General features: G+C 38.3%; 1 protein-coding gene across 1 annotated transcript; it reads left to right on the forward strand.

Moving 5' to 3' along the window:
- The first annotated feature begins 13,062 nt into the window (after window positions 1-13,062).
- Window positions 13,063-24,514, forward strand: LOC146463947 (high-affinity choline transporter 1-like). Its single transcript, XM_085083953.1, has 7 exons — window positions 13,063-13,230; window positions 13,798-13,905; window positions 18,246-18,550; window positions 18,915-19,043; window positions 20,063-20,216; window positions 21,368-21,600; window positions 22,914-24,514. Exons 1-7 carry the CDS (start codon window positions 13,068-13,070, stop codon window positions 23,436-23,438), a joined length of 1,617 nt encoding a protein of 538 aa, XP_084940079.1. The 5' UTR covers window positions 13,063-13,067; the 3' UTR covers window positions 23,439-24,514.
- Window positions 24,515-24,758: the final 244 nt, after the last annotated feature.

Below are 24,758 nucleotides of genomic sequence, written 5' to 3' on the forward strand. Positions count from 1 at the left end.
AATTGTAACGTTAGCGGCGGTATTCTTCTACTCTAAAGCGATTGCACGATAATTACCGACTTTTTTAATCGCTTCATTTTAATTCTAAAGAATAAAAAAAGGAGAAGCTTTTAAAAGTGTATTCACAGTACGCCCGACTGAAGTGGCTTCACGGCATGATACAATTATCGCGACGTATAAAGAAACACCGGGCATTTTGATCACTCGAAAGATCAAATGCTAATGGTCCTCTACATTTTATCGAAACAATACTTAATATGTGAGAATGAAGACCTGTGACGAACGGAGTAATGCCAGGTCAAGAGAAACTACATTAATTAAAAATAAGTATAATGAAATTCGTAAAACAAAAAGCTAACTAAACGTTGATAGCAATGCGAAGCAATGTGATAAAAGAGGTTTTGTCATGACGGGGATGCGTCGTCGCTTAGACGGGGCAAACAAATTGTGATGATCTATGTATTCTTTAAATAATGGTTGCCTTTCTCAACCGACAAGGGTGCATAAGCTCCCGCATGAATTAAATTTCTCACAGAGTTAGTTGTAGAAAGTCGAACTTCTTTTCAGAAAGGTTATTTTGTATTACGGTTGAGCGGCTTGATTAAAAGCATTCATCGCCGCTCTGTGTGACTGGATAGAACTTGCTTTGACTAATGAAGTAATTTGAAACTAGTGATTGACAGCGCCTTCCATAGTTAATTGAAGACAATGGTTATGAAACCTGACAAACTTGTTTGTTATATGTTTTTGTTTGCCTTTTTGGCCTTGACCCTGCACAAACAACAATAGAATTTGGAATGTGCTGGAGCAACTGACCAATCGAAATGTTTTTGATAAGATATTCAACTGTGGTGTGAACGTTAAAAGAAAGGATTGTGCAGGGTCGAGGCCCTTCCAACATAAACTGTAGCACCATTGTTTTCATGGAAAGGTTTCAAAACCAGTCCCTCAAGTATGCGCCATCTAGACAGAAAAAAAAAGCAAACGCGTAATGGATTTTAATCTAAATAGCTTTCCAAATCTATTTATAAAGACCCCTCTACGTTAATCTGATGTAATACAACAGGATACGATGCCATAGTAAACAGCAGCTTTCATTTGTACACGATAAAAAATCTGCAACCGCCGGGCTGCCGACATCAATAATTGATATCTAAAGCAAAACAATGGCCAAAATATTCATCAACTAAGAAATATCTAATGCGTAGATAAAATGTCAAATTCTCAAAACTGCCATTGAAAAAATGGCTCGCAATCAATAAGGAGTATTTATACCTTGACCCACCTGGTTTCTACTTCGCACCCCTAAGTTCTCCTCGGCGAAGCGTTTACTGAAACGAGTTACGTTGAACGCGCAGTTTGAGTTTCGCCGCCGACTTTTACTTTGTAGCCGTGCAAACCAGTTCATTACTGTGTAAGATTTTAAGTTAACTGGACGAAACATCCTTGAAATCGACTGATCGAGTGAAACCCGCGGCAGGTATACTAAGGTAAGGTAAAGTCGAAATATTGAGCGGGTTACGTAATGCAGACGTATCGTCGATGCATCCATCAAGAATGCCTGTTTGGTTTGTTTACTATAAACTTACTGCTGACTGGTTAAAGTGAAAGTGAGACGTTAGGCTTATAACTTAATTGATGTGCACTTTACCAAATATATTGAGTAGAAGATATGTCTTTTTGTGGACGGACATTACCAATCACCACCTACCTTACTTGTGTAAGAATTGCAAAAATGTGATACCGGGAGCACTTTCCATTTCAAGAAAGACTCGCCCTAGTGAAACTCAAACCAATTACATGATAGGTCCTTTTAAATTCCTATCCTCTTCATTATCGACTGTATGCCTCCTGACTATTTGCTGTTTTTGTCTCATAACTCATGTCTTTAAATATAGAAGACCGATACACAGGAAGCTCCAATGAATCGTAACGTCAGCGGCGGTATTCTTATACTCTAAAGCAATTGCACGATAATCAGTACCGACTTTTTTTAATCGCTTCATTTTAATTCTAAAGGATAAAAAAAAAAGCGAAGATTTTAAAAGTTTATTCGCAGTACGCCCGACTGAAATGGCTTACATGATTCAATTATGCCAACGTATAAAGAAACACCGAACATTTGGATGACACAAAAGATCAAATGCTTGGTCCTCTAAATTTTATCGAAACAATACTCAATATTTGGAAATGAAGACCTGTGACGAACGGAGTAATGCCAGGTCACGACAAAACTACATTAATTAAAAATAAGTATAATGAAACTCGTAAAACAAAAAAGCTAAGTAAACGTTGATAGCAAATGAACAAGTTTTATTAGAACTCGTTTTCCTGCCAAGCATCTGAAGAATGACTGAAGAAAGTTTCCCTGCGTTGTTTTGAGTTGTCTCATTAAGTTTTCTTTACAAGTTGTTTGCATGTAAAGGATAAACGATTCTTCCGAAGTGAGTCGACAAGCTAGATTTCTTGGAGGCGAACGACGACTGGTTTTTTAGCTTTCTTGCAACGTTGTGAATGAATGTTGATAATCTTTAATGAGGATGCTAACTTTACTGTATAAAAACCAATGATTTGTAAATGACAACAAGAAAAAAAAAAAAAAACCTTCAACCGGGCTGCCGACGTCAATAATTCATCAACTAAGAAATATCTAATGCGTTGATCAAACGTCAAATTCTCAAAACTGTCATTAAAAAAATGGTTCGCTCTCAAATAGGAGTATTTATACCTTGACCCACTTCAGTTGGTTACTACCACGCACCACTGAGTTCTCCTCAGTGAAGCGTCAACTGAAACGAATTGAACGAGCAGTTTGAGTTTCGCCTCCTCCTTCACTTTAAAGCCGTGCTAACCAATGTACTTCTGTGTAAGATTGTAAGTTGATTGGAAGAAACGTCCTTGAAATCGGCTGATCGAGTGGAACCCGCAAAATGTCTGCGGTTTGGTTTGTTTGCTATAAATTTTTTCCGGGACGTTTTATAGTCGTATTGGCGGGAACCGTGAACAATGCTAGATCGTTTAATTTACTATTGTTGTTTGTTATGTATGACCGGAGATGACTTCAATCAATCTCCCAGAATGTACTTTGTACTCCTTGGTATCACGTACCTTGTTAAGTATCACGAAAATTTGCTGTCATTTCAAAACCCAAAAATGTTTAACTGTCAGCAGAAACAACGAAGTAATTGTCAAGTTTGTTAAAAATTATCACCCTAGTGCAAATAAACTGTCGATTAGTGCCTCTGGCCAGAGACAGGGTAGGCCGGTTTGGATTGACACTTGAAAAATATAAGGCTAATGTTTTTCAAGTTCTCGCATTCTTGTTTCCAACTGAATGCACTAGAACAGATCAAAAGTTGTTTCTTTCAAGAATTGAGTTGATTTCGTTCCTCTCGTCATTCTAGAATTATTTGGCAGGTGATTGAAGGTCTTATTTCGTCATTTTTAACAAAAGATATAAAAAAAACCCCATGATACTCTCCCTCACGGTCGAGTCGTAGTTGATGCTGTAGTATGCCTGGGCCCGGTTGTTCGAAAGCCGATGAACGCTTATCCACGATTAAAAGTTAACCGAGGTTTCATCTCGCTCAGTAAAAATGATTTTAAAGGCTCATTTTAAGCTACTGCTGAAGCAAAGTCTAAGGCAAAACTTAGGGACAAAATCTTTTGAACGAATTCTTATGGATTAGTAAATATACTCGAATCAAAGTTCACGTTAACCCAGGATTAGCTTAATCGGGCCTTGAACAACTGGGCCTTTGAGTTTAAGTTGAGTGATTCTTCGAATAAAGAAGCTGATCAACTAGGAAATGTGTTTCTTGGTGCGTTTTTGACACTTATAAGTTAATTGATGTTTTAAGAACTTTCCCAAATGTGTTGAGTAAAAGATGTGTTTTTTTTTTGTGGACGGACAATTCCAGTCGCCACATAGTTGAAAAAGAATTGCAAAATGTAATTACGGGAGCACTTTTCATTTCAACTGAAGGGTAGCACTGTTGAAACTCAATCAATTTGGTCTTTTTCAATTCCTATCATCTTCATTACCGTGTGTATGCCTCCTGTTTCTGTCCCATAACATGTCTTTAAATATAGAAGACCGATACACAGGAAGTTCCAATGAATTGTAACGTTAGCGGCGGTATTCTTCTACTCTAAAGCGATTGCACGATAATTACCGACTTTTTTAATCGCTTCATTTTAATTCTAAAGAATAAAAAAAGGAGAAGCTTTTAAAAGTGTATTCACAGTACGCCCGACTGAAGTGGCTTCACGGCATGATACAATTATCGCAACGTATAAAGAAACACCGGGCATTTTGATCACTCGAAAGATCAAATGCTAATGGTCCTCTACATTTTATCGAAACAATACTTAATATGTGAGAATGAAGACCTGTGACAAACGGAGTAATGCCAGGTCGAGAGAAGCAACAAATTGTGATGATCTGTGTATTCTTTAAATAATGGTTGCCTTTCTCAACCGACAAGCGTGCATAAGCTCCTGCATGAATTAAATTTCTCACAGTTAGTTGTAATGAGTCGAACTTCTTTTCTGAGAAAGGTTATTTTGTATTACGGTTGAGCGGCTTGATTAAAAGCATTCATCGCCGCTCTGTGTGATTGGATAGAACTTGCTTTGATCATTGACTCATGAAGTAATTTGAAACTAGTGATTGATAGCGCCGTCCATAGTTAATTGAAGGCAATGGTTATGAAACCTGACAAACTTGTTTGTTATATGTTTTTGTTTGCCTTTTTGGCCTTGACCCTGCACAAACAACAATAGAATTCAGAATGTGTTGGAGCAACTGACCAATCGAAATGTTTTTGATAAGATATTCAACTGTGGTGTGAACGTTAAAAGAAAGGATTGTGCAGGGTCGAGGCCCTTCCAACATAAACTGTAGCACCATTGTTTTCATGGAAAGGTTTCATAACCACTCCTCAAGTATGCGCCATCTAGACAGAAAAAAAAGCAAATGCGTAATAGATTTTAACCTAAATAGCTTTCCAAATCTATTTATAAAGACCCCTCAACGTTAATCTGATGCAATACAACAGGATACGATGCGATAGAAAACAGCAGCTTTCATTTGTACACGATAAAAAAACTGCAACCGCCGGGCTGCCGACATCAATAATTGATATCTAAAGCAAAACAATGGCCAAAATATTCATCAACTAAGAAATATCTAACTAGTTGATAAAATATCAAATTCTCAAAACTGTCATTGAAAAAATGGCTCGCAATAAATGAGGAGTATTTATACCTTGACCCACTTGGTTACCACTTCGCACCACTAAGTTCTCCTCGGTGAAGCGTTTACTGAAACGAGTTACGTTGAACGCGCAGTTTGAGTTTCGCCGCCGACTTTCACTTTGTAGCCGTGCAAACCAGTTCATTACTGTGTAAGATTTTAAGTTAACTGGACGAAACATCCTTGAAATTGACTGATCGAGTGAAACCCGCGGCAGGTATACTAAGGTAAGGTAAAGTCGAAATATTAAGCGGGTTACGTAATGCAGACGTATCGTCGATGCATCCATTAAGAATGCCTGTTTGGTTTGTTTGCTATAAACTTACTGCTGCCTGGTTAAAGTGAAAGTGAGACGTTAGCCTTATAACCTAATTGATGTGCACTTTACCAAATGTATTGAGTAAAAGATGTGTCTTTTTGTGGACGGACATTACCAATCACCACCTTCCTTACTTGTGAAAGAATTGCCAAAATGTGATACCGGGAGCATTTTCCATTTCAAGAAAGACTCGCCCTAGTGAAACTCAAACCAATTACATGATAGGTCTTTTTCAATTCCTATCCTCTCCATTATCGTCTGTATGCCTCCTGACTATTTGCTGTTTTTGTCTCATAACTCATGTCTTTAAATATAGAAGACCAATACACAGGAAGCTCCAATGAATCGTAACGTCAGCGGCGGTATTCTTATACTCTAAAGCAATTGCACGATAATCAGTACCGACTTTTTTTAATCTCTTCATTTAAATTCTAAAGGATAAAAAAAAGCGAAGATTTTAAAAGTTTATTCGCGGTACGCCCGACTGAAATGGCTTACATGATTCAATTATGCCAACGTATAAAGAAACACCGAACATTTGGATGACACGAAAGATCAAATGCTTGGTCCTCTGAATTTTATCGAAACAATACTCAATATTTGGAAATGAAGACCTGTGACGAACGGAGTAATGCCAGGTCACGAGAAAACTACATTAATTAAAAATAAGTATAATGAAACTCGTAAAACAAAAAAGCTAAGTAAACGTTGATAGCAAATGAACAAGTTGTCCATTGAGTTTTCTTTACAAGTTGTTTGCACGTAAAGGATAAACGATTCTTCCGAAGTGAGTCGACAAGCTAGATTTCTTTGTGGCGAACGACGACGTTATGTAGCTTTCTTGCAACGTTGTGAATGAATGTTGATAATCTTTAATGAGGATGCTAACTTTAATGTATAAAAACCAATGATTTGTACACGACAACAAAAAAAAAAAAAAGAAAAAAAAAAGAAAAAAAAAAAAACCCTTCAGCCGGGCTGCCGACATCAATAATTCATCAACTAAGAAATATCTAATGCGTTGATAAAATGTCAAATTCTCAAAAATGTCACTGAAAAAATGGCTCGCAATCAATGAGGAGTATTTATACATTGACCCACTAGGTTACTACCTCGCACCACTGAGTTCTCCTCAGTGAAGCGTTTACTGAAACGAATTGAACGAGCAGTTTCACTTTCGCCGCCTTCCTACGCTTTATAGCCGTGCATACCAATGTATTTCTGTGTAAGATTGTAAGTAAGTTCATTGGAAGAAACATCCTTGAAATCGGCTGATCGAGTGGAACCCGCAGGAATACTTAACTAAGATAAAATCGAAAGTAAAGTGAAAGTGTTGAAAGTAAATGCAAACGAGGTTTTTCCTTATCACTATGAAAACGAAATAACGGGTTAGATATAATGCACACGTATTGTCGCCGCAATATCTGCGGTTTGGTCTGTTTGCTATAAACGAACAGGACGTTGTCTTATTGTCGGGAACCGTGAACAATGCCTTAGATTGTTTAGTTTGCTATTGTTGTTTGTTATGTATGACCGGAAATGACTTCAATCAATCTCCCAGAATGTACTTTGTACTCCTAGGTATCACGTATCTTGTTAATTAGCATCTGAAGAATAAAGGTTCCCATGCTTTGTCCTTGACTGGTCTCATTTTGTTGTGTTAACGGCTAACAAGTTTTCTGTACAAGTTGTTTATATTTAAGGGATAAACGATTCTTCCGAAGTGAGTCGATAAGCTAGATTATTTCGCTGTGAACGACGACTGACCAGCTTCAGTTTCTTGCCACACAGTTGATTGAATGATGTTACGGAATCTTTAAAGTGCACCTAACAGTAGATCTTTTTATTCGACGAAATAAATCTACTTTCTTTCTAAAGTGTTCCAGCGAAATAATTTTTTGATTTGGTTGAATCCTCGATTTTTGGTGCTTCAGCGAAGGTTTGAAAATCGCGCCATTTTTGATGCGCGGCCGTGTTTTGGCGGGGAATGGATCGAGCTGCTGTGACGTCACGCCAGGGACGCAGGATCTTTCGCTTTCCAGTCTTTCTACTCATGTTTTGCAATTACATCAGTGATTACATGACCTAATATGCCTTCCCGATGTGTTGTTGGAGGCTGTGGTAACGTACCAAATCTAGAAAAGGGTATAGGTCTCCATTTACTACCATATTATGGTGACGATCGTACCGTCGCCTTGAAGAGACGGAAACGATGGGTGGATTTTGCAAAACTCAAGCGAGCGAAGTGGGAACCAACGGAATATTCTCACATTTGCTCGGCTCATTTTGAGAAGGACTGTTTCACAAGACAGTTCCACAATTTATTTGGCCAAGTAAAACCATTCTGGCCACATTTAATAACAGATGAGATGGGATTCACTGTCTGGCTAAAAATTCATGCCGTTGGAGCCCCAGTCGATGTGCCTCAGTCTGACCGAAACAATAGGAAGGTGAGAAAATCTTCGATTCTTTGTATATTATCCAATGTTGTGAAACCAATTTCTTCCCTTTATTCGATCCTTTCGCCTTACTTTCGTTTCTATAGGTCTTAAAACACTTGTAGTGTTTAGAAAAAGATGTATTGCTGATGCACTGTATATAAAAAGACGTTTTTAAGCTTCAAAACATTCAGAGGAAATGTCGCTGCGGGCGAATTTTTCGAAAGCGCTTAAAGACTTCATAAATTTGAAAAATTATTTTGACTTCAATTCGCTTGGCAGAGTAAAAAGAAAGCATCCAGCAATTAACTAAATTGTTCTAGTATACAGATCAAACAGTGTTAGCGAAATAGAATCGGAATTATAAAAGAAATCGCCGAGCGCGCTGTTTGTATCTGCGCCTCGCTAAGGCAAAATTAATTCACAACAAACAGAATCGAATTATCACACTCGAAAATTCATATCTCTGCGAATTCGTGTTCAAATGGTTTCATTTTGGTCTCTTTCGAAAGCTTAAGACATGTACGGGATAGAAAAAGGAATATTCCTGATGCGATGTATAAAAGAAAGCTGCTTTTAACCTTGTAAACACGAGAGGAAATGACACAACGGGTGAATTTTTCGAAAGCGCTCAAGACTTCGTAACTTTGAAGTATTACTTTGACTTCAATTTCTTTCGCCGAGTAAAAAGAAATCACCCAGTAAATAACTTCACTGTTCTAGTATACAGATCAAACAGTCTTAGCGAAGTAGAATCGAAATTGTAAAAGAAATCGCAGAGCGCGCTGTTTGTGTCCGTCCCTCGCGAACGCAAAATTAATTCACAACAAACAGAACTATCACACTCGAGAATTCAGATCTGCGAATTCCTGTCCAAATGGTTCATTTTGATCTCTTTCGAAAGCTTAACAATTGTAGTATTTAGAGAAGAATGTATTGCTGGTGCGCAGTATAAAGTGTTTTGTATCTGGCTGTCTATTCCGGGTCGGCACGCGGCTCATCCGTATTAAAACAGGTCTTGTTCGAGGTCGCTGTTATCAAATGGGTTTGCGCTTGCTGAAGCTTCTTGTCGATAATCGTCCATTTCGATTTCGGAGATGTAAATCATTTTGGAGTCATCCGAATCTTCTAAATCCTCCTCGATCTCGTCAGACTCCTCGGGCTCCTTGGACTCTTCTGATAACCGTAAAGAAGAAGACAAACACATTCTGAAACGGACTATGTGGAGTAAATCGCAAAGAAATAAACCGAAAAATAGACGCATTCGATATCGTGTGGTCCCTGGGGTGACGTCACAACCACCCTCGTTCCAGGCTTCCTAAAACGCGGTGGTGCAACAACACAGTCCCAACTTCAAAAGTGCATAGAAAATCGAGGATTCAACCAATTAAAAAAATTTTTTCGCTGGAACAGTTTAGAAAGAAAGTACATTTATTTCGCCGAATAAAAAGATCTGCTGTTAGGTGCACTTTAATGAAGATGCCAACTTTACTGATAACTAGTGATTTACGGCTCCTCTTTATTAAGCTAAAAGTAATCAACATTACTCAGGTGCACCCAACGGGTCGTTTCGGTAAATTATCTGTTCGGAAAGCCCGTAATCCCCTACAATTTTATAAAGGGAATTTTCACCACGAACTTTCGTGATGTGGGAAATTTAAGGCCTAGTGTTTTTGGATTGGTAAAAATGTTGTTTCGAGTACCAAATTAAAAGAAGGTGAGCTAAGATTTTCGGAAAGGAAATAAGACCTAAGGTTTTCGAGAAATGGACAAAAATGCCCCATTAATTTCGAAAAGACTCAATTTCCCCTAGAATGACCGAACAGATAAATATATTATAGCGCTGCCTAAAATGAACCTATAGAGCTTGAAAGCCACTCCAGCGATCTGAGAGAAAATTGTCGTTGGGTGCCCCTGATTACTACTTAACTACAAACGTTATTTAAAAACCTTAAATAAAACAGTGCAATAATAAAAGAATAAAATTAAAAAACTAGAGATTCACACTTAAGGCGGGGGTAAACCTGAAAGCCGTTTCCACGCCGCCTAAAATCGGTTTAATGGAAATATCTCGTTCACGTTTCAAGCAATCCAAAAACTCTCTGCTTATCCCGTAAAGCTATGTTGTGGGGTGCTTTGTGAATTTTTTGGTGAATTTTGGGTATATTTGGGAGGAGAAGGATTGGTAAAATTAAGAGAAATAAGAAATAGTGAAGATTTAGTGAAGTTTTAAGAATTTGTAGTTAATAATTAATAGACGAATACTAAGTTAGTCCACTAGCAACTTAGGGTGCTCTTGCGTGGTTATCAACTGTCTGTTGGTGTTTTAAAAATCATTTTCTTTCTTTTATCTCTTCTTCAAACCTCTTAAAATTCCATTCAAATTCACGTTTACCCCCACCTTAACATGCCAAGACAATACAACGAAATAATGGAATTTTGAAAAAGTTCGCAATTTAATCACTTAAAGGTTGCATTGGGACCTGCACCAGTGCAGGCCTGCAAATGTTCCCTAATTGTCTCACCATAAACATAAAATGGAATGGACTAAAATTTTGGACAGTGGCTTTAATCTTTATACACTTCATTTTTTTTTCTTAATAAAACCAGTCGTTATATTTGAATTATCTGCATGCAAATTTCACAACTTTAAAAATTATAATGTAGCAGCTCAGTGCAACAAAACAATTTACCTATAAACTGGAACATACATGTACAGTATATAATTATACCATTACAGCTCCTAGAATGTGCACGAATTGTACGAAACTCCTCACTTTTCAAATAGGGCTCAAAAAGTTCAGAAAGAGAAAAGAAAATAAATCATCAAGCGTTCACGTTCTCCATAAAACCTTGAATGGTGATTACACGTCGTTGTTTTGTAGAGGACGACAAAGAAATGTACCAAAGTTTATAACGCACGTGCAGGGCCAGTGTTTTGCTACTACAAACTATTGTTTTCTGACGTTCTTGTTGTGGTCATCGTCGTCGCAGCAGGTCCCAACGATAACGGAAAAGTCACACGAAAACCATTATTCAAACTCGTTCAACTTCTAAAATGCCGCTCCTACGACATTAGCTCCTGGATAGTTCGGCCACATTACACAAACTAAGTGAGAAGAAATTATCGCAAATTTATTCAGAAAACACGAGTGTAATTTTTAAATCCCGATGTTAAAAAATCCGTAGATCTATCCGGTTCAACTCTGCGTGTTTACAAATATCGCAGCAAATGACTCCTCGACAGTCGAGATCTATCTGCTGCTATGTCCCAACCTATTAAAAGTTTATCTAACGCTAGTAGCGATGATGCATTGACATTCGTGCAAGGAAATATATTTTTCGCACTTACTGATAACTCTGAAGAAGTTTCACTCTCACGGGTCAAGACCCTAGCCTTGCCGTTTTGTTCAGCACTAGCCACCATTTTAAGTTAGCTTTTAATTCGAGACCATCATCACACCTTTTTGCTCGGACCTGTTCGTTTCACTTTCCAACATCTATCCGCCCTGGTTTGACAAAGTCTGCAGAGCAGGTAATGATCTATGTCTCTCCGTATTGGAAAACACAATTGGCCAGTCAATGCCTAATTTCTTCGCCGTGAACTGTCCAGTTCCCATAATTTAAACTGTCGAGTACGTCTTGCAACTTGTCTTTTCGATTCGATTTACTGCTTCAAAAGGGTTAATTTTCTTTCTGAAAACGGCATACCTGAGTCTAAAACATGTAAACAATATGGCTTCTTTTGACTTCAAGCTATTTGGCTTCACAAAGATAGAGATGAGTAGATTTGATGAGTTGATCCCCTTCCTGCTTACATACGAGCAGACAATGGATTCTGATTGGGCCGTTTTTGTTGAAGACAATGACAACAACACAGGACAAAATTATTCCCTTCAGGGGAGAACAGAGATTAATTCAGGTTCAATTAATTCATTCATTACCATTTGTGACTACGATGAAGAAAAGAAGATGACAACGACGACGAAAAAAAGATACCACACCCAAAAATAAGTGCGCATGCTCGTCACGCGTGAGCAATCTTACGGCAAAATGGCGGCATTTTTAAAATTCCCATTGTTTGTTTTCGTTTTGCGAGGATAAGCCCAAATCAAAATAGATAAGGTTGCCGCTTTCAGGAAAGGTTCCTTCGAACTTCCGCTCCATCACATATCTTATTCAACTTAAAAAAAATATTGTGGTAACTGGTGTGAATTTGGTGATTGAAGTGGAGCATTCGTAATCGTTTCTCGCTCGAATCACAAATCTGCGGAGCATGCGCACTCATTTTGCCGCTGTGTCGCCCTCAGTGCATCCCGCGTAACTACGGGACAAGAACTTTTAACATTTGGCCCGAATTAACTTAGATTTTACTGAAAGTAGTAAGAAAACATGAAATGTTTGAGTCATTCTTCCGTCGCCTCAAGGTTTAACAAAAACAACCTTTTCCTCGACATGTTGTCAGGCAATTTTTTTTCTATAATACTTTAGCTGCGAATTTGAATTCTTCTTTTCATTCCAAAGTTATAGTTTATATTTCTTAGTGTTCATTATTTCTCTTCCCTAATCTGCTCTGTATTAATTCAGTATTTAAACTACGGAACAAACGCATTTGAGACAAATTTGTCAAAAATAAATGCCGTGCTCATCATTTTCTTTCGTTTAGCTTTTAATTAACATGAACTTCATTTCTGAGGAGTTTTAGCTTCAGTTTTTCATTATTCAAAGACTTTAAAGTGTGACCCCATAGAAGGAAATTAGCAATAATCTTTATTGTTTAGCTATTTATAAAATACACGATTTGTAACGGTTTTTATTAAAACAACGAAGGCTAAAGGAACCCGCGAGCAGATTTGGAGTGGCTAATACCGGCTTATACTGATAATATAGACTTAGCGGTTGCACTGTGCTTTACAAACGTGTTTTGTGTGTAGGTGCATCATAAAATCGATGGATACTCTCGACAGAACTGCTTTTACCCTTCTAAATTGTATCTTCTTTGGTCTGTAGGTTCTCATCACATTCTATAAACTCACAAAAGTGAAAAGACAGTATGGCGGGCGTTAACGTTGTTGGCTTGGTTGGTATTGTTGTGTTTTATTGCATAATGCTTTCCGTCGGCTTATGGGCCGCTCGCCGCCGCAAGACAAATCAAGAGGAGACTATGTTAGCAGGCAGAAGTATTGGAATATTTGTGGGCACCTTCTCATTAACAGGTAATTTAAAGGGGCTGTATTATGAAGATTTCCACTTTCTTGGATCAAAATTGTGCTGAGCGTTAACTAGGTACCTTTTCGGTATACGCGGAAATGCTCCTAGAACACAAAGAGCAAGGTATCAAGCGAATTTGTTGAAGTAGGAACAACGATAATCAGTTATTAGCGATTACCGAAGACACAAGGTATATGAAACTTTGGGGACCCACTCCTATGCTACTCCTGTGACAATCAGGGTTCCCTCGCGCGCGCGTTCAAACAGATGAACGAGTTCTGCCGGAAACTATAGGAATTCAGTAGATTATCCAAAGTCGGGATTTGACTCAAACGCAGAGGCAAAATCTCTACACAAGAGGAGAACTTGAAAAAAATATCACATCTCGAAAAAGATTAGATTGTTCTTGCCCTGTTTATACTCTATGAACAGTTGTCTATGCAGCGGCAAAGGTATACAGGACAAAGTGCCGCGACAATTTCTACACATCCTTCAATATTATAATTATTTGTTCACATAAGCATTTAATGCGGATATATAAACTGAATTTGTTGCTATTGTTATTTCCATAGCAACTTGGGTTGGTGGTGGCTACATCAATGGAACAGCAGAAGTTATCTATGATAGAGGTCTAATTTGGACCCAGGCTCCCTGGGGCTATTCGTTAAGTCTGGTTGTAGGTGAGGGCATTGTTTTATTTTATTTTTTTATTATTAATATATTTTATTATTATTGATTTGCTTCACTTACAGGACTACATTACAAACGGAAAGACTTCACACTTATACATTAATCCTATTACAATATTAACTCTAAAGTACGTCAGGCCGTCACACGTAAGGACAGTTACATGCTACTTACAGTTACAATCTCTAACTTATTTTATACACTTTAACTATTACCTATGTTACCCACTCCCTTAAACAAACATCTTAAACATCTAAACCTCTCAAAGATGAAGGAACCGAAGCGAGACCATTTAGTTTCAAATCAGGACATTTTTTATACTAAAGACGCATTAATTTGACCACACTTTAAGACGCAACTGAGAGACTAAACATTTTCCGGGCATAAACGGTCTATGTACATGTTTCAGTCTTTTTACGGACGAACTAGCTTTCATAGCCCAGAATTTCAACCCAGTGTGGACACAACCAAAACCTAACATAGTTTAGTGGTTTGGAAGGTGGTTAGTATTGTCTTGAAAGTCGAACAGAATATAATTCAGATTCGATTCTTTCTGAACTTGAATTATAATTAGCTGTCCTAAAGGATGGCTCTTTAGAACTCTAGAACCCCAAACGTTTGCCCTGGAGCCTGAATCCCAAAGCCTATCTACTATTGCCGTCCGGATTTAAAATGCTTACTCTGGCTAAACGGAGCACTGGAGAAAGTTAAAGATACATAGCCCTAGAACTGATTTCTTTTCTTGGAGACTTGGAGTCCTGGTTCCGGTTTGAAAGCACTTCGCTTGCTCGTTAAAACTGTTTTTATAAGCTAAATTTAAAGTTAATGGTAAAGAATAGTCTAACTCAAAACCTAGGGGCATATATTCTGGTAAAAAACGTTTTGATTAGCAATCAACTCGAATCAAAGTTCACATTAACCATTTAACCCTTTGACTCCTGAGCGCGCATTTACGCGCGCTTCCAAATTAGGGGTACGTTTTGACCCAAAAAAGGCTCATATAGGCCCCATATTTTGTCGAAAGACACTTAATTTGTCTTACATGAAGTTGTTTACGCACTCGTTTCACTGTCACGGAGTATTCGCCAAATTAGACCAAATTTCCTCGAGTTTTTTCAAGTCCTGTTCGCAAGCACTTTAAAAATGGCGGATCGTATTGATGACATGGATGAAATACATCGAATAATCATGGAAACGCCGGATAGCAGCGACGATTCCTTTTCAAATTGGTCCGATAGTTCGGGTGAAGATTCTGGCAGCAATTCAGAGTCGGAAAGCGCCGCAATGCCACGTGGTTTTGAACAACGTGAACAAGCAAGCACCTCGACAGCTCCAGCACGTCGAGTATTGGTTGGAAGACGCCGCCAACAACAAAGAGCTGCTCAGCAAAACCCACCTATCGAGTGGAGTGCAATTAACGAAAGGTTTGTGGTTCAGTACCCTGAATTTAGAGGCCCTGAACATGGTCCAACATTTGACTTTGAGGTGGATTCCTTACCTGTTGTTTTTTTTGATGCATTGTTTACCAATGAGCTGTGGGATTTGTTGGTGACAGAGACAAATAGATACGCGAGACAGAAGAATATAAATAACTGGAATGATACTACTAGGGAAGAAATGCGTTGTTTCATTGGCTTTCTCTTTGGAATCTCCATCAACAAGGTTGCTGAAATCAATGACATCTGGAGCTCAGACTGGGTTGTTGCTTGCCCAGCCTTTGCTAGTTTTTTTACCAAAGACAGATTCTGGGCCTTGTGGTCTTGTGTACACTTAGCAGACAATGAAAGAGTTCCTCAAAGAGGTGCCGAAGATTTTGATAAACTGTTCAAAGTCAGACCCATTATGGATATTCTCTCAAGATCCTTCAAGGACAATTTCAGTTTAGGTCAGAATGTCAGTGTGGATGAAGCTATGGTAAAGGGGAAAGGACGCAACCCCATAAAGCAGTATATGCCAGCAAAGCCAATCAAAAGAGGATCTAAACTCTGGTGCCTTGGCTGTTCTTGCTGTGCATACTTGTGGGACTTCCAGATTTATGCAGGCAAAAAAGCAGGAGCAACTGAAGACGGATTGAGTTCCAGAGTCGTTCTTGATCTGTGCCACCCCCTTCTTGACAACCGAAACCATGTTGTTTACATGGACAACTTCTTCAGCAGTGTTGGGTTATGCAAGAAGCTTCATGGCTTTGGCACTTACTCTGTGGGAACTCTGAGGCCAAACAGAAAGGACTACCCCTTAGCCCTAAAAGACAAGGCCCTCCTGAAGAATCTAAAGAGAGGTGATTACCACTCAGCAAGCAGTGATGGCATTACTATCACTGTCTGGAAGGATACAAAAGATGTATCCTTTATTTCAAATGTCCATTCATCCAGGGGGCAGGATACCGTGGGAAGGCGACAAAAGGATGGCTCCATTCATGCCATAACTGCACCACCAGTAGTCAAAGACTACAACAACAATATGGGAGCTATTGACAAACATGACCAATTGAAAAAGTCATATGCCATTGATCGCAAGTCTAGGCGATGGTGGGTGCGTATTTTTTTACATTTGTTGGACATTTGCAGAGTCAACTCTTTTATAATGTATCAACAATGTTACCAGAAATGGAACAGTGGACCTATGGAGGAAGATCCTCCTCGTCGTTTGGATCAAAAGGAGTTTTCATCGAGTCTGGTGAAATCCCTTTGTGGCACCTTCACAAACAGAAGACCCACAGGGCGACCATCTGCTGTCCCTTTGCCTCTTGTTCGTTCACCTGGCCATGAGTCTGTCAATCTGGTGAAAGATGGAGCACTAAAGAGAGGAAGATGCCATCAATGTGGCATGGGTCCAAACAAGAAAGTCAGAAAAGAGACTGTATTTGGATGCCTTAGGTGCAGGGTGCGGCTGTGTCGTGACAAGTGTCATGATCTTTATCATGCTAGTTTGGCAGTAAATAGCCCCTAAATAAATCCTTTCTCTCAAACAAAACTTTTTTCTTTGTCAGAACTTTACACTTTACATTGTGCATATGCAATAACTCAGAGTAATTGTTTGAAAACAAAAAGTTAAAACTTGAGAATTTTTACACCATATACATTGTTTGATTATCTTGCCTTTTTCGTCAAATATAACTAGACAAGAGAAATTTTTTTAGATTTTTGTACTTCACAGAGTCTAAATACTTCGCAGAATTGCATTTTTTTTACTTTTCCATTATACAAAGGTGAAAATTTGAACAAGAATGTATGTAAAAGATCCATTTTTTCTCATTTCAGCTGCCATTTTGAATAAATTATTTTACTGGTTAATCATTAACCAAAAGTTAATAAATTATTTGGAATCCTTGACATGTCTACTTTCTAAATATGTATGGTTATAGGTACTTAACTCTCAAAGGAAAGTTGGTAGAGGCTTTTTTATAAGTGCATGTCATGATTAACAAGAAATTACTGAAAAACTCAGGAGTCAAAGGGTTAAGCCCTAACAGTGATCAGCATCAAACTTCTCCTTGTAATGTCAATGTTTTTTCGGCACGTGAGGTCACGAGAATAAAGGATATGATCACCTAAGGTGAATACTCTTGATATTAAAAAAATTATTAATTCTCCCCAGTACTTTTATAAGAAAAGTATGGGGACAAGATCAGAGAATTTGTTCTTTGATGTTAGGGGTTAAAGGGTTCAAACAGGATTGGGATAATTGAGCCTTGAACAACAGGTCTCTGAAGTCCTAAACCATTTTAGGACCCTACAATGTGATGTCATTTGAATTAGTCCACACACAGTGCCGATACGTTCAGGTCATCAATACATGTCTCAATATTTGATTTTCAGAGAGATTGGATTTTAAGAGGGTGCCTACTAATTCAAAGGTATTTTTGCGCAGTTTATTACTATTTGGGAAAAGGAAATCTTAGCGAGGGCTTTTGGATTCCAAAAACATTGGGGGAAAACATGCATCTTTTAATAACAATAATAATAATAATAATAATAATAATAATAATAATAATAATAATAATAATAATAATAATATTTTAAAGGTAATTGAGAAAAATAATTCTAAAAGTGCCAAAATACAAAGCAATGTATGTTTTTTTATCAAATTAAAGCTCAAAAATGTATGGTTACCCCCAGTTTTCTTTTTAAAAACAAAGCGCACTTGCTAAGTTCTGCTTTATCCTTATAGTTTTAAACAGCGCAAAAATATCCCTGTATTAGTAGGTACCCCCTAAAGGAAATCCGAGTATCTCCAGATGCGCCGAACGTATGCGCAGTAAAAAAGTAGGCAACGTTCTTAAAAAAAGAAGCGTGCCATTCCTTTCTCTTTGTTTTGTGGTTTTAATTCTCAGGTGGATTGGCGTTTGCCAAAATCATGCGTCAGAGAGAGTATTTTACAATACTCGATCCTTTCCAGGAGAAGTACGGTCGGTTCATAGGTGGACTATTGTACATCCCTGCATTGTCGGGTGAAATATTTTGGTCAGCGGCCATTCTTGCTGCTCTCGGCGCCACCGTCAGCGTCGTAATCAACTTGGATCGTGCGTCATCTATCATTGGGTCAGCATGCATCGCTGTCTCCTACACACTGCTTGGCGGACTCTACTCTGTCATTTACACTGATGTCATTCAACTTACCTGCATCTTTGTTGGACTGGTAAGTAGGATCAGCACTTTTGGCAAAGGCTCATTCTCGTACCCAGAGTCCTCGAGCTCTTTGGCCAGCGGTTAGTCGCCAAGAGTGACTCTGGGAAGCTGGAATCTTATTTAATTTTTTTGATTAGCTGCTCCGTAACGCCTTGCATTGTTTTACCGCAGAAATCCTGCGGTAATACAATTCCAGTTCCCCAGAGTCTCTCCTGCCGGCTATCCGCTGGCCAAAAAGCCTGAGGACTCTGGGTACGAGATTGGCAAGGCCCTAAACATTTGGGCCACTCAACCTCCGTATGAGCTGGAACTCCTTGGTAGGAGGTGATCATTTGTCTTTTAATTCTATGTCTTACTGATTTTGTCTCCGTTAGTGGATCAGTGTCCCATTCGCCATGACACACTCAGCAGTCAGCAGTATCTCAGAAAATTCCGGCGAACATTGGATGGGAGAGTGGTCTAACAAGAACCTTGGAGTGTGGCTGGACTATGGATTGTTATTGGTAAATTGGTTAAGCACTTAGAACAACATTGCCCACCAAAAATCGTAGTTTTACTCACCTAATACTTTCCTTCTTATGTTACCCAACGCAACCAAATATTCAATTGAAAGATTATACAAAGCAGAAGGTAACGAGTAGTAAGGAATTAGAAGGCTGGAAGTGGATTACAATTCATCAAATTTGATTTCTGAACGGGCTGTCAAAAAGTCAAAATTCTCATTCTTGTGGATTAGATTGGATAACTTTATTTATGCCAATGATAACTTTAGTTATGCCAATTATGGTTATGATTAACTTTAATTACGCCAATTATTTATGCTTTATTTATTTATTTAATCATTTATTTATGCCAACTTTATTTATGGTGGAAGTGAGAGGTTTGGTCTGTCTATTTAGTTTGTATATATTTGCTTTCACTAGTTCAAGCGATTTTTACCTTCCCATCTCAAGATAATAAAACAGGCATAAAGCACATTCCTGGTTATACATGACAAAACATGATCAGTACCTTTGAGTGGGTTCAAGGTTAATATCCAGGGCCGAGTTGTTTGAAAGCCGATTAACGCTAATCCACGCTTAAAAGTTCACCGAGGTTTTCATCTCGCTCATTAAAAATGGTTTTCAAGGCTCATTTTAAGCTAATGGTGAAGAAAAGTCTAAGGCAAGACTTAAAGACAAAAATCTTTTGGACGAATCCTTATGGCTTAGTAAATATACTTGAATCAAAGTTCACGTTACCCCAGGATTAGCTTAATCAGGCTTTGAACAACAGGGCCCAGAGTTGTTGCGGAGGGACTTTTAGCGTAGGCTGTAGGCTAGATTGATGTATGGTGATCAATATCTGAATCAGAACTTCTAAAATAAACTACAAGCTACAAGTTAGGTGACTCCGACCACTCCAATATTGGAGGGCTGATCTGTTCATCATATTTACCAACACACCAAGTCCAGCCTAAGATATTTCCGCCTACTTGGATGAAATTAATTTTATTCTAACATATGTTCGGTTTTCTCTGCAGATATTTGGTGGTGTTCCATGGCAAGCTTTCTTTCAACGTGTGCTTTCATGTAAATCACCACAAAGGGCCCAACGCCTCTCTGTGGTAGCCGGGCTCGGATGTGTACTGATGGCTGTACCAGCCGCTCTAATTGGAGCTATTGGTGCCTCTACAGGTAAAACAAGTTTTAAGTTCAGTAAAACAGGTTTATAAATTCGGCTTCTGCTGAAGGTCCCTCGTCATTGTTGAGCTTACAACAGGCCAGATTAATAAAATAAAATATTCAGTGATGGGTTACATACGAAGTGATGGGCCTAGTCCCTTAGCGAATATTATATGATTAAGAATTAGACTACAAATATCATATACAGCTGTTTCGACAAAGGTTGTCCAAAAAAAAAAGAGTAGAAACGTTCGCGACAATGCTAAAAGGTAGTCTGGGAAATACCCAATAAATTTCAATAACAGCGCAGAATCCATAATGCTCGACCTGGTACGGCGAAGACTTGAGATAGCGTACAATATGGAATCTGAGCTGTTATTGAAGTTTATTGAGTATTTCCCAGACAACCTTTCGGCATCGTCGTGTACGCTTTTACGCATTTTTTTTTGGACAACCTTTGTCGAAACAGCTGTATACCTGTTGCACGTGATTCTAAGGGTGCGTTCGATTGACCCTATTCCGGAATAGGAATACATACAACGATGACAAGAAATCCCTCATACTGAAGAGGTGTTTGGAGTTACTGGAGTAAGAAATGGCTTATCAGTGAAGGTTTGCAGAAATGGCTTTCCAAGTTCCTTAAAAAAGAGAAATTTAACAACTTATAACTTTAACGCTTATTCCTATTCCGGAATACGGTCAATCAAACGTAACATAAATGTCAGGTTTTTGTTTTTTATTAGTAACAACTTCGATCTCTATAGTTCAAAAGGCAAGTTTAGTTGGCGGGTTTAAAAAGTCCGACCTACCCTGTCTTTGGCTCTGATCGGTGTTTGTTGTTGTTGTTGTTATTTTTCCAGTGATTGGCATAGGTAAACTCAGATCAAGAAAACTCCCAGTTCTCTCAAACGTCAAAAGGAAACTGCGAACCCGTTGACACCTCGGTTGGAAGAACTTGGATTTTCTTTTCCATAAAAAAGGTCAAAATGTTCTCTATTTCCTTCAGGAAATACCCTTTGGTGAATTTATGCAGCTTAGTAAAATACATTTTTTAACCAAAAATTGAAATTCTCCAAAAGCTAATTCTCCACTATTTTCGATCTAATCTAGTAGCGCAAGTAACCGAAGTCGTTTTGCCATGTTTTTGTGTTTTTTTCTATTAGACTGGAAGAAGACCGCCTTCTTTAAGCCATCCGGCAACGCGACAGATCAGGCTGTTACACTTGACAAGTCTTTGATCCTACCCATGGTACTTCAGTACCTCACTCCAACAGCTGTGTCGTTTGTGGGCCTGGGCGCTGTGTCTGCGGCTGTCATGTCGTCCGCTGACTCCAGTTTTCTGTCTGCCAGCACAATGTTTTCTCACAACGTTTACAAGCCTATCTTCAGGCAAAAGGTATGAAATCCAAGAAACCTAACGTTCTGTAATTGTTCTGTGATAAGTTGTGTCGAAAGGCAGAAGAATATAATGATTATAAAAAGGCGAAATGATGTTTGAAAGAAAGGCGCAGTAATAATATGTATTGCAGACTGAGCCTTGGTTTAGCAAGCCCAAGTTCTCTAATTCGTCTTGGCAAGGTACACATTTTGACATGACAACCCTGTATAGATAATAATGTTGCTTTACAGTGGATTAGAGGGGATTAGAAGCGCTTATTAATAGGCCACAGTGAAGAGTTCTTTTATAGAAAAGTTCCAAAACAATAAAATAGTGTGAAGGCCAAGACGAGTTTGTCCAACGTTAGCTTGACGGGTGACTCCAAGAGACTTTTAAGTATTTAGTTCCACTCACGATAAATAAAGACTTCTTCAAAATTTTCCTCCTGATTACGCTGCACTCAGGCTGTTTCAGTTCTGTAAAGTTGATCTAACAACGGAATTCTTCTACCATCTACACTCAAAAACTTCATCGATCCGCTGATAATATCACAACTCGAAAGCATGCTCTTCTCACGTGGCCTCTTTCCGCCACACACTCGTAATTAGGCTAATTTATGCTCATAGTTTAATTTCTAACATCGGGTTACTTTGGGGTATTGAGCCATTTAATGTGCTTTTTATTTTCTGTTTAAACCTGTGCCTCTTAGGGGTTAAAATAGATTAATTCAAGCCACGCCCAGCTACTAGTATAGAACATGAGAATAAACAATAAATTGGTAGGTTAAATTAAAATTAACGATAAAAACGTAACACCACGTTTGGATGACTTCATATCATAATTGCCAAGTGTAGAGAAATTAACATAAGTGGTACGTTAATTTCTCCACACTTGAAAATGATGGCATGAAGTCATCCAAACGTCGTTTTACGTTTTTATCGTTAATTTTCCTTGTAAAATGCTTTTCGAAATCGATTCTTATTAGTGTTAAATTGATCATGATCTTGAAGCTATCTTGAGGCATGATCAGTAACGTTGTATAAGTTGGTCTGATAGCAGATTAAATTTGTAGTATAGCGTTTTAAGATATGTAATGCAGAATACTTTCAAAACTGAATCGCATTCACGAAAGGTGTTCAGTTGTCAATGCCTTTGGAATAGGGACACAGCTTTCCTTGGTGAAATTTATGAGCCACTTTGACACACTTCTGCAAACTTTACGCTTCAGTGACATAATACTGATTATAATATAAATTATGTGAGGCCACTTTTTGGTGGAAAAAAAAAACTAGCACTGCAAATTTGTATTGATTCGTAAACTTTTTTTTCAGGCCTCCGAGAAGGAAGTGTTGTGGGTAATGCGTATCGCCATAGTTGCAGTTGGCGCGTGCGCTTCATCACTGGCTCTAGCTGTGGATTCGATCTACACTTTGTTCGAGCTTTGCAGTGATTTGGTTTACGTCATCCTGTTTCCACAATTTTGCTGTGTTATCTACCTGCAAGGCACCAATACCTACGGATCTTTTATGGGTTACATGATGGGGCTTGTGTTCCGCGTAGGGGGAGGAGAGTCAACAATTGGTATGCCTGCATTCATTAAATACCCGTATTACGACGAAGAAACTGGGCAACAACTGTTTCCGTTTAAAACCCTGTCCATGATCGTATCGTTCTTAACGATCATTATCGTGTCTTACTCGCTGAGGTTTTTGTTTAAGAAGAAAATTTTACCAGAGAAGCTTGATTTCTTGCATTGCTTCAGAGAGTATGAGTTAGAGAAACCAGATGAAGGTAGTTATGAAATCTACCCCATGGAGAAAAGGGAAAAGATGCAAAGTTTGCAGTCGGAAGCGTAAAGACATAACTACCCCTTTCCCCTCTTTATGTTAAAGGAGAACAGAAGGTTGCAAACAGTTTTGTAGCTAATGATAACTGATTACAAAAAATTGTAAACCGTGAAAAACGCCTTTTTCATTACGAAAACAGCAGAAACCCAAGGGAATTCTTTAAATTTGAATACGCCCCATTTCGTTAACAGTCGACGTCTCTGCCTGTTATTTCTAAATTAGGAATAATAGGCTCTACGATGTTCTGACGTCATTGCGCTCATGCGTTTTGGACTGTAAAACGCTCACAAGTAAGAATACTTAGAATATCGCACTTGTTTTACCCTGAACTTACAGTAGTGTTCAGAAAAATTATTTCTAATTTTTCAATCGAAGACTCGACTTCTTGACAAAATAGGCAGTTTCTGCAGTACAACTGTTTACAAGCTTCGAATCGGTCGTAAGTCTTCACAAAACACCAATTTTCAAAATGAGCTGATGTAGAATTTCGTTATTAATCTGGGCCCCCCATTTAACAAATCAACGGCAGTTTTCTATCGTCTATACTCTTATAGCATACCTCAGTGACCGACTATCTACTTCGCGTTTTCATGAAGTTTCGGAAGACGACAGACAGACATTTTTAAAGTGTCAATCCAGATAAAAGAAAGAAAGCTACAAAGTATGGAATGAAGATTTTTAAAAGGTAAATGCAAAAAAATCTCCGAAATAAAATGTGTTATTCAAAAGTAACCACAAATGACATGTTCTTTAGCTTAAGTTCGTAAGTAAACAAAATAAAGTTGTCAAAGCAAAGTTCTTATTTTTAGACTGGTTTTCAACCCAAACAGAAATTACAACACCCATTGAACAAGAAACCAAAGCCGAATTTTACAGAGGTTTTATATGTCAGTGAGACAAACAGTTGGAGAACTCCTCGAAGTTTCTTCACTAAAAGCTATCCGAGCAGCCATTGATAGATTATTGAAGCAAGCACCGATTAACAAGCTGTGGTCAATCGTCGGTGATTATGAATTTGAAAAGGCAAATTATACGCTCAATGCAGCAAGAAAGAGGGAAAAGTTGGCGCAGTTCTTAAAAAACTCCCGTCAACTCTTTTCCAGAATTTGAAAATGAAAAGGACTTTGAAATTAAGGTTACTTTGAGCTTAACATATTTTTTTCTTCTACGGTTTGCAAGTTTCTGAGACTGCGCAATGTATGGCAAGATAAATGTGTAGCTTTGTTTATTCTTTTTTTATGAATGAACTTTGCAAATGCGCGCGCGCGATTTAGCATGCATCATTGCACAAATGAATCAAACTTTATAAAATAAAAAATGTTTTTTTCG

Source organism: Pavona decussata, unplaced genomic scaffold (genome assembly GCF_977016875.1).
Source record: "Pavona decussata unplaced genomic scaffold, jaPavDecu1.1 SCAFFOLD_174, whole genome shotgun sequence".
In the NCBI taxonomy this organism is placed as follows: domain Eukaryota; kingdom Metazoa; phylum Cnidaria; class Anthozoa; order Scleractinia; family Agariciidae; genus Pavona; species Pavona decussata.